The following is an 11,499-nucleotide window of genomic DNA, read 5'->3' as shown; positions in this document are numbered from 1 at the left end:
CTTCCCCAAACCACGACACCCCACCCCCCAAACTCCCAGCCCTCACATCCCTCTCCCAACCCTCAACCCCCAACCCCTATTTCTCCCCCAAACGACGCCTGTGATGTTTTTTAATTATCTGTTTCGTTATCTCTTAAGCTGTTTTTTTTCTTCGATTGTTTGTTTGGGGTTTGTTTTGTTGTTTTTGTTTTGTTTTGTTTTGTTTGTTTTCTTGTTGTTGTTGTTTTTGAGAGGGTGGGGGGCTGAACAAAAACAAACAAGGGCTACTGATATAGATTTGCATGTGTATATAAACGGAAGGAATTGTTGTAGTAAATCAACTTTCCTTTGCGGAAGAGACTACAGCAATTTCACCACGATGAAGATTTCACTGCTCTTGGCAGTTTGCCTTGCTGGTAAGACCGACGTGTTTGAATTTTCGAACATCCACATTGTAGTAGTAGTAGTAGTAGTAGTAGTAGTAGTAGTAGTAGTAGTAGTAGTAGTTATTGCTTTTGTTGTTGTTGTAGTTGTTGTTGTAGTTGTTGTTGTTGTTGTTTTGGTAGTTATTTAAGTGAGGTATGACGAATGACTTGAGATTTACAATTCCAAAGAAGTCAAGAGGATTATAAACTTTACCGCCTTGCTGATCATATTTCAATACTTCAAGCAACTAAATATATAATTTGCTCTTCGTTTTATGCTCACTCTTTGGTAAGTAATACATGCCATGTCGTTTACCTAGCCGGGAGGCGATGTGTGCTACATGTACGAGGGGTTCAAGAAGTCTTTGGTCTAAATATGAAGGAATAAAGATAGAGCTTTGTAACTTGACACATACTTTTATTTCTCTATATAGTAACTATGCAGAGATACACATTTCTGCCACCTCTCTTTGACCTTCAAAAGTCCTTGAGAGAAAAATGACCCAGAATGGGCCCCAAACCAGTCTTCAAAGGCTTCAATGGCGTCCTCGTTGTCATGGAAACGACATCCTTTGAGTGGTTTTTCTATAGATTATGATACAGAAAAAAACCTGAGGGTGCTAGGTCTGGTGAATAAGCTGGGTGTGGCAAAATTTCAAAGCCGCACTGTTCTCCTGTCAAGACTGCCTGTTGTGCCCAGTACGCAGGGGCATTGTCATGCAGTAGGAGGACCCCTTTTACGGAGATTTCCTCGCCTTTTTCTCACCAATTCGGAGCACAATTTTATCATCAAACCCGAGTAGTAGTCTCACGTACCTGTTTTTCCAGTTTCCATGTAATCAGTCAAAATTATACCTGCACAATCTCAGAAACACGACAGAATGACCTTTCCACTAGACAGTGCTACCTTTGCTTTCTTTTGAGAGGGGGAAGAGGGGATTTCCATTGCATGGAGGACATTTTTGTTGTCGATCAAAATAATAAATCCATGGTTTTAAAGAAATTTGTTTCATTGGATTCAATTCGAAGGAGAGTTTTGCAGGACTCAACTCTCTCTGCTTCTTTTGCTCACTTGTCACTGCGCAGACACCTTATCCATGTTAAGAAGATCATGGAGAATCGTTTCAATTGACACTACACTGATTCTCGCTTCACTTGAGATCTGTTTATCAGTTATACATCGGTCGAGTAGAACCTTTTCCTCCACTGTGGTTACATTCTCTTCAGTTACCACGAAGGATGGGCACCCTTCACGATCTTCATCCATCACCGACATAAATCCAGACTTGAAATTTCTTACCCACTATGTTACAGTATTATAACGAGGACATTTGTCACCATTAACTTGGACCATTTCCTGAAAAATTCCCAAAGGGGATTTTCCTTGCAAGTGTAAAAGCTTGATAACTGAACGATATTCAACAGGCTCCATGGCACAGCTTCAGTAAAGAAAAACAAATATGTTTTTATGCATGGTTTCATTGACCACAGTGACTAGTGCCTTATTATTGTCAGAGATTTTCCAGAAAATATACATGTTGTGTTCCAATGAAATTGTCTTAAGGCTGGCTAAATTTCATTACTCTACCATGATTCGTTCATTACCAGACCAAGGGCTTATTGACCCCCCCCCCCCCCCCTGGTATAGTCTCAGACTCACACACTAAATATGTTTTCAAAATAACAAACACTTAAAATGATATTACTTTGGGCACGTTTGAAGAGGTGGGGTGGGGTTACTTTATCCCCAAAGGGCAGTATGCCCATTTGAACTATAAAGGAAAAACGAAGACAAGCCAGTTCATCCAAAATCAACCAGATTAGGCGTGAGAGTATCCCAGAAAAAAATCCTTACAAAATGTGACATTTATTAAAGCAACTTGGGTAGAGATCAAGGTTTGTCCAATTTCTTTTAGTTGATATGTCAGTATCTGGGTTTTTTTAACTGTCAGGGGAAAAGCTTAATTTTTCTGCCATAGCAGGCTCAAGACAAGAGTTCGATTCGCGTGGAGGTGTCTAGAGAACCTGTTGTTTTGCAATTAAGTTTTATATGTTCCTGAAAAATAATTGATTTGCGACAATTTTAGTGGCCTTGTGTTTGATTCACAGCAAAAAATACAATACAGCCATTTGACTTCCAGAAACAGTGCATCTATGTGCGGGAGTGAAAGTAAAAATTACGGGCTGCCCTTGTTCTTATTTATTTGTAAAGGGGGGAGGGGCAAGGGAACAGTGAGATTTTATAAGCAAAAGGCGACTTTTCGTTGAGTGACATTTTCTGACGTATACACACTCACCTTGGGCTCGTCCTGACAGCCAGCCACTCGTCAATTCACTGCTGTCCTTATAGGCATATAATCAATCTATGACTGAGAAAGTGCTTCCTTATGTGGTTGAACTGATTTACGTGTTCATATGAAAAGTTTTTTTTGTGTGTGTGTGAGGTTTTACTCTCAGTAATCATGCCAATGGTGCAAAACGTTCTGAGCTCATACTTGTATTTGAAAGCACTCGTCATTATTATTATTATTATTATTATTATTATTATTATTATTATTATTATTATTATTATTATTATTATAATTATTATTATTATTATTATTGTTATTATTATAATTACTATTATTATTGTTATTATTATTATTATTACTACTGTTATTATTCTTGGCCGTGGCTGATTGTAATTAATTGATCTATGAGCTCATTGACACAATAGACAACATTACCCCTTGATCCCTGCTTGCAGGTTTTATCAGCATGGCAAAAAGTGCCCCCCGTGCCCAGACCCCGGCGCCGACGCTGGCGGAATTGAATGCCAAACAAAAGCAGTTGGAGAGCACCATTGACGCGATGACCACCCAGATAATGCAAGCGCAGCTCTTTCTCGAGGAAAGGTGAGCTCTTCTGGCCACTGGCTTTGGTTTGACCACGCGCACACCCGTCTCTTTCTTTAGTTTCTGTTTTAGTAAGAGTTTTAAGGTACTTTTAACACAGATAGGTCATATAACTGTCAAAGATTAGAGGTGTTACTTGGGAGTAGCACACAAAGTTAAGGAGGAGGAGAGATAAGGATTATAGATGTTTGACTGGAAGAAGGTGCAAACCACAGCAGAGCACTCACCAACCACCCACCGTCTGTTTCTCAATGAGTCCTATGAAAATGCATGGAAAAAGGTACCCTTAATTTTCACCCACCAAGAGTTGAAAACTATAGAACACATACATGATCATACAAAATGTGTCGGGTTTCTTTTTCACTTGAGATCACTTAACGCAGTTTGATCGAATACTGAGATGAAATGGTTGCATTACTAATTTTGTTTCGTGTTTTGATCTGCCATCGAATAACCTTGCTTGGTGTTTCCCTGTGGTTGCTTGTTGCTTTAGGGGTGGGGCATAACGGTTCCAGCTACAGAGTCCTAAAATACAGAACAATTATGTACACGGCCGGTGGCCGCAGGAGATACACCATTAAAGCCAGTACTTTACTTTTATCCGCCGCTTATACCCTTTTGGGTGTCGCGGGAAGAAAGAGACGTCTCTCTGTCGCCAGCCGGAGAACTTGGGTCAGGGGGATGCCGTGGGTGGTAAATGTTTCCCTGACTCCATCTATCCAGGTCTTTTTCGGTCGCCCTCTAGCTTGTTGCCATTCTAGATGGTGTGTTGGTAATTGTAGGAGATGTCCGAACCATTTGATTCTTTGGTGTTGGGTGTGATGCATGATATCTATTATTTGTGCCCACCATTTCTCGGATTACTGAGTTTCTAATTTTGTCTCCCCTGGTCTCGCCAGTACTATCGCTACCAAAAGCCATGAAGGCAACAACAATAACAACAGTAAAACCAGCAGCAGTAGCAGGCAACAGCAACAGTAAAAAAAAAATTTTTTAAAGATGACAGCAGTAACAACAAACTTAACAACAATAATACGTCTTTCCTTTTACATGATATTCATCGCTAACTCCTCAACACGATTTTAAAATGTTATTGATGTGTATGTCATTTATGCTGTTTTCACGGCAGTCTCTTCTGTATAATATGTATGTATTATTTAATGTGGGCCAATGGCTTTAAACACTGAATAAAATATCTACTCCTCACACATCCACACCCCTAACCCCCCGTATATGTATGCTTCCCAGGAATATACATGTAGATTGTAAAGAGTATAGAGCTTGCTGTTGAGCGGGGAATTTGCGCAATGCAAATGCTATATATTATTATCTCATTACTTCTCCCCAGAATTCGCTCAGATGGCTCGTCCGGAATCAAGGCAGTGCGGCTGTACCATGAGGGTACCAGCGCGTTCTATGAAGACAACCATATCGGCAACGGGGCCCTCTCCATGCACGATCACGCCAACTATGACCGAACAGTCGGACTAGGTGAGCAGCGTCGACTTGACCATAGCGTCCTCAGATATCTGTCTATTTGTCTGAAAAGATTTGTTTCTTGTTATCTATCTATCTATCTATCTATCTATCCATCTATCTATCTATCTATCTATCTATCTATCTATCTATCTATCTATCTATCTATCTATCTTTTTGTTTGTCTATCAAGATATCAAGAGCTCCCCAAATACACAAATCTGTGTGTATGGTCTGTCAAACAGTTACAACATGTGGGTGGTTGGAGGATGCCACTGGTAGATTCTATTCCTTTTACTTCCGTCTTTTCTTTCTGTCCGTTAGTCTTACTCTTTGCTACCGCTAAATGATCATTTTTTCGGTTCATTTGCTTTCAGGGTTTTTTACACCAGTAAACAAAGCAAACAGTTACAACATTACAGTGAAAGCTGAGATCACTAACGCCCCCCCTCCCCCCACCCCCCACCCCTTGTAGGTGAGTTCGTCGCTGTGATGAACGGAGTGGAGTTCAGAACACGTCACAATGACTACAAGCTGAGAATGCCACTCAAGCACGGCAAGTACCATGAGACAGAGTACATCCCCTTTCCAGATGTGCCGCCATCAGTGCTCAGACAGGGTACTGTTCCGGTGAGCGAGGAGATGACCGATATGTCCATGTTTAACACCTTCATATTCAGGCCCATGACCTTCTCTGGCTTTTTGGAAGAATTAAAAAGCAGGCCTTGGAGTAAATTAATATGCATTTCTACGTTTCAAAAATATCGTGCTATGGACAGTTTATAGTCTTAAAAATGTCTTTTTCTTTTCTACTATTCGAGTCTAGAAATGACTGTTAACGTCTTCTCTCCATTTCAAAATCGTCCAAAGCATGACAATATTTTCAAAACACAGAATTCACGATCAAGCAGCGAACGGGTTAACCTGAACCTTCATATTTAGAATATCCATTTCTCGCAAAAAGTCAGTGTAGTGCAATTGAAGGTGGGCTCTGGCTTGCATCTTCGATTTGGTTACTTCCCATATTCTGGTGAAAACATTTTGTCGAATTTCCCCTCCCTTCCTGTGGAATGTATTCCATAGTTCCAGGTCACCCCAACAAGCAGTCTTTCCTTCAAAACCTTCAGAATGCTGCGCAAATTGTTTCTACAGGGCTTTAAAACAACTAAAGCAAGCTCCCCCCCCTCCCTCCCCCCTTTCTCTCTCTCTCTCTCTCTCTCTCTCTCTCTCTCTCTCTCTCTCTCTCTCTCTCTCTCTCTCTCTCTCTCTCTCTCTTTGGAATCTTTTTTTATGCACATCAACAAAAAAGTTGTATTCCATATGCTGCCCTGTAGAACCACCTTCACAAAATCTAAGTGTGTATCACTAACACCGTACCACCTACCCACCATTACATACCGTGCCTCTTAAGTAGCCCATACACGCACAAACTTTTGGTCAAACTTTTTGACGTCAAAAGTATTGACAGTTTGACGTTGCCCTACTTTTAGTTAGTTTACTTTTAGTAGAGGTTTTACGGTGCTCGCAACTGCTTAAGGTCTAATGAGCGCCAGAAGATAAGAGGTGTTACAAGAGAGTAACAAACATTTAAAAAAGAACAAGGGGAGATAAGGACGATAGATATTTGATAGGAAAGAAGGAGCAAACCACACCAGAGCACCCGCCAACCACCCATGTTCTCCCTACACACTAAATATATATAGATCAGTTTGTGCCTAGACCTTGCCATGAACGCACTGACAACGTTGGCTCTTGCTTTAGTCTTCAGGCGAAAAAAAAACACGAAAAAGAAACGAAAGTTTGATGGTTTGCACCAAAAATATCTTCTTTTTTTTATATACTCAAAATTGCGACATCGGTACTTTTAGAACATCAATATCAGCCATATACGGTCAAAAAAGGTCAAATAATTTGACGTAAAAAATGTTGCTGAAACCTTTGTGCGTGTATGGACCGCTTTACACACCACCACACGCTGTACTCCCTACACATCACCACCCGCCCTAGATCTACCTCCGACACATATCGCGTTCTTTTTTCCCCAACAGAAAGGGGCGTTCCTTTAATTCAGTTTGTATCATGCTTGACTTCGGAGCAGGTGGCCCTGGTTCAAATCCCTGAATGGGCATTCTTAAACTCGGGTCGTTTTGTAGAGTTTCCAAGGCACCTAACCATACTGGCTCCGTCCTACCAGAGACGGTTGTTAAATTCAAAGGTCCTGTCTTTTAAATAACCCAATAAACTCATACACAGATGTAAACTCATTCAACAGAAACAAGTGGAGGAGATGCAGGAGTATTTCCGCGCCTTCAGGGACCAGAACGTGACCCACCGTGACTACCGTGACTACTTCAAGGCTAACTTGTGTGTGGCGGAAGGATCCTGGACACTGAGTACTAACACCCTTAATGAACCCTTCCAGAGTGACCGTCATCATATCGACGCCACAAGCTGGCAAGATTTGCAGGACAAGGTAAATAAGCACAGTAAATGTAAAGTATAGCACCCATGTCTCCGTGCATCACGAAGATCATATCCCGATGATTCCTGTTCCTTTCAGACATAGCTTCCGCACCCCCCCCTCCCCTCTTCCGACTGTGACTCCTCCAACGATGACCCAGGAAGTGTGCACTAAGTCAAAAATCGTCGAGAGCTATATTTTATTTTTACCTCGAAATTTGACGACTTAATAGGACTGCTTAGTCGGTTTGCGCCTAGTCCACGTATGGAATCTAAAGACGAAAGTGCACATAAGGCTTGATTAAAAGTTAAACAGTCACCTGAGAAAGAAATTTATGAAAAGAAGGATACAGTTCGTTTTTAAGGGAAACCAAGCACCTCTTCAAAGAATTATAAACGTCTCTCTCAGGCTCCTATAGCTCAAACATGGATTTGAGAGCTCAGATTCTGACTTGCTGAGCACGCCTATCTGCATACATGTGTGCTATGGAAGTCTATAGTATCTATGTGTTAAGCATCTCTTTATTAGTACTCTATCCGTTAGCCATCACCCTGTGAAAGTCTTAATCTCTGTGTGATGGGTTCGTCTGCCAGAGAATATTCAGATGTGATATAACAGTTTATGTGTTATGGGTGTGTTTATCTGTACAAAGATGTCCTATAAAAGTCTATATATGTGTGTTATTGGTTTGTCTTCCTGTGCATTCGTGAGCTTTGAACATCTATACCTCTGTCAATGGGAGTTGACTTCGCTGGGCTGGCCATGTCATAGAACGCCTGATCTCAGAATCCCAACGTCAGTATTCTTTTCTGGACTGTCCTTGCTCAGGGAAGCGTAAAGTTGGCGCACCCAATAAAGCGCTACAAAGACTACAAGAAAATTCTCTGGAGGGCTTCAACATAAATTCTTCGACATGGGAGAGCCTAGCTCTTAACAGACCAAGTTGGAGAAAAGCAGTCATATTAGGCTTCACCAAGAAGAAATGTTGAAACCAAGAGAGAATCCTGCAAGTTACGTAAATTCAGATGTGGAAGTAGAGCTTCTAGATGCTGAAAATGTGGCAAACTTTTCCGTGCCAGACTTGGTCTCATTGGCCGTAGCAGAAACCGCAAGTTATCTTAACCTCTAAATATTTTCTTTCTCTTGAGAAATATTTTCCTCTGCAGATTCATGGTCTTCGTCAGACCTCAGTGTTATGGGTGTCTCTATCCGTGCAGGGGCTCTGTGAACGTCTATATGTGTGTGTTTTTGTGTGCAGGTCCGGTTCACCTCATACACAGGCACCAAGAGTCGACTGGAGAACTTCTCGTGGCTGCCCACCAAGTTTTACGGTCAGGAGAATGGCGTTCCCAAGGTGGCCCAGTGGAACTATCGCATTATCTGCAACCCCATCGGGTATGTAATAAAATGTGTCTCTGTGTGTGTATGTGTGTGTGTGTGTGTGTGTGTGTGTGTGTGTGTGTGTGTGTGTGTGTGTGTGTGTGTCTTTGATCAACGTTTGTCAGTAAAATATACAAAGAATTTTTTTAATGAACACAAAAAGTTGATGACATTGCCTGACGTGCAGAAAAATGTCGTTTTTTTTCGATTTTTATCGTTTTAATGAGCACCTGATTTCACCACGATGTTGTTCCACGTGTGGACACCTGGGAGTCAGCTGTCTATGCATTGTTCACCATTTAGATACGCTTGTCACCACTACGTTCTATATATCCTTCCATATGTTGGCACCTCCGTTTGTCAACTTTGTGGGTTTGTGGATGTCAAAGAGTAGACAGAAATCAACATCAGAACAACTCTGATAATACATCTTCTTCGAGACCCGCCCCCATCCCCCCTCCCCCCAAAAAGACACACCACTGCCCCTTACTTGTTATAGTGCCCAAACCTTTTTTTCTTACATTTAGCAGTTCTGTCAAGGTGGTTAAAAATAATATGACATTTTAGTTTCTTTGAATTTAATGTTATTTCTTGCCCATCCCCCATTCCCCCTCCCCGACTGCATCTCCCTTTTCCCCGTCCCCACTCCCATCCACCTCCCAATCTTCACATACTGCCCCCCTCCCCGCCCCCTATCTCCATCATTCTCCCTATATCCCCACCATCCCTCTCCGAATTACCACCTTCTCTCACCGTCCTTTGATCCACCTTCATATCTCCACCCGTATCCACATTCAAAACCCTTTTTCCCATTCCACATCTCTTTCCATCCTCGTATCTACTCTCCCAATCCTCACCCCTTTCTCCATTCCAACACTTTCCCTGTCTCCATCCTCTCTCCCCATCTCCACAATTTCTCATCATATCCACATCCTCTACTCATACCCCCCTCCCCTTTCCCCACGCCACCCCTTTCCCGCCTTTCCCCACCTCACCACCCTCCCCTTCTTCACCCGTAGGCGAAACCTCCCGACCTCGTACTTCCAGCAACAAGACGACCTGGCTCACCGGTTGAGCCGCGGGCGGACCCTAGAGGAGATCAAGAAATCAAGAGCAGCCAGGTTCAAGCTGAACGAGTTCTCCATGCAGAGGTCAGTCACAGAGCTCACTCTGGCCACGGGGTCAATCACTTTCATGATGATGATGATGATGATGATGATGATGATGATGATGATGATGATGATGATTTTTTTGGTTTCTGGGCCTGGCGGACTCCATGAAGAAATCTTCGAGCTAGAGCGAGGCTCTTTTCCGGCTTCATTGTCAATATGCTTAGCGGCACCTCCACTCGTCCAAATAACTCCATTCAAATTGCCATTGTTCATGTGTTTGACATCCTCCTTTTCATGGCCGCATCTTCGGAAACATGGGCTGAGCTCTTCATTTACAAAGTTCTTATACCATCTTAAGCTCCAATGATGGTCCGACCGCAGTCTCGCTAGCTCAACCTGGTCCCAGCGACATGTGATATTTTGTTCCCGTTTATAGGAGTACCCAGATTACACATCTTTCAGGTGCTGGTACTTAGCTCAGCATGGAGGTTAGTTGTTGTGAGTCAGGGTTTGGGGGGGGTTCTGCCAGGTTGTTTATGAAGAATATAAACAGCAGCGGTGATAGTACAGCTCCTAGGGGAAGCCCTTGCTTGAAATTCTGGCTCTTGCTTGTTTCTCCATTCAAGCGAACACGGGCTTGTCTGTTTCTCAGGAAACCATGGATCAATCTGATTGCACGCAACAGAACGCCGTTGTCAGCCATTGACTCAAAGTGGCAAGCCGTCCCCTTCACGATGGGGAGTACCGTTCTCAACGAAGACAGCCACAACCAATGGGGAAGCTCTGCAGCCGACACCAAAGTCACTGCACAGAGGCACCTCTACTTGCCAATCAGGGAGAAGGGATCAAGAAGATCTGCCCTTTGGCAACAAGCACGTCCCAGCATGTTTTTGGAGAACGGGAGCAGAACTCCCAGTTGCTGACTTTCGCATTCTTGATCCTCAGATCAAAACTTGGAAAACCACAATCTACTCTGGATACAGAAAGATCAGATTGAATTGTGCAGATGACATTGAACTAAACCCGGGACCAGAGGAGCTGGTGCGGTGTAGCGAGTGTGGGGTTGCATTTAGCGAAGCCAATCTACCAAAAGCTAAGATATGTAATCAGGAGGGTGTGAAGAAAGGACACACAAAGGGCCAAAATGTAGTGGTATCAGTAGGTAGAGCTCCAGGCAAGAATGGACATGCTGTGTCCACAGAGGTGAACCTCCACTGAGTAGCGACCAACCATCAGGAATCTCATCAAGCTCTGCTAAAGTATATTGCTTGAGTTGCAATGAGACTATCCGTAAAACTTATGGAGGTTCTCAGTGCTTGGGGTGTATTGAGTGTGGGAATTGTTGCCACAAGAAACCAGAACTTTGCAAGATGACGAACGAAGAGATCAAAAAACGTCTGAACAACTGGACATGTTAGAAATGCATTGATGCCCAAACCCCACAGCCAGAGGCTCCTATGTCAAGTCTTGACACTTCAATAGATTATATATCCTAACAAAAGAAGTCATCTGAAAAGAAATGCTTGAGCTTTCTTCAATGGAATGCCGATGGTATAAAGACAAAGGTTGGAGAATTCAAGATGAGGCTTAAGGAGCGCGATATTGATTTGGCAATGATCCAAGAGAGCAAACTCGGAAAAGGACGAAGAACCCCACATATCAAAGGTTACATCGCGATTCGAGAAGTCAGGCACGGCGCCCGGGGAGGAGGATTGATGATGATGATGATGATGATGATGATGATGATGATGATGATGATGATGATGATGAGA

The 11,499-nt window shown here is 42.7% G+C and overlaps 1 protein-coding gene across 1 annotated transcript in view; it reads left to right on the top strand.

Annotated features, from left to right (window-relative positions):
• Window positions 1-316: 316 nt before the first annotated feature.
• LOC101855431 overlaps window positions 317-11,499 on the top strand; it is a gene marked incomplete at its 3' end in the record, with an annotated part of 19,633 nt that continues 8,450 nt past the window's right edge. Inside the window, 7 exon segments of the mRNA XM_013085253.1 lie at window positions 317-395; window positions 3,151-3,298; window positions 4,647-4,789; window positions 5,250-5,404; window positions 7,047-7,247; window positions 8,494-8,630; window positions 9,635-9,770. Coding sequence (XP_012940707.1) covers window positions 359-395; window positions 3,151-3,298; window positions 4,647-4,789; window positions 5,250-5,404; window positions 7,047-7,247; window positions 8,494-8,630; window positions 9,635-9,770 — 957 coding nt within the window.

The sequence above is a fragment of the Aplysia californica genome, unplaced genomic scaffold (assembly GCF_000002075.1).
Source record: "Aplysia californica isolate F4 #8 unplaced genomic scaffold, AplCal3.0 scaffold00359, whole genome shotgun sequence".
Classification (NCBI taxonomy): Eukaryota; Metazoa; Mollusca; class Gastropoda; order Aplysiida; family Aplysiidae; genus Aplysia; species Aplysia californica.
This window is presented reverse-complemented; position numbering and strand designations above follow the sequence as displayed.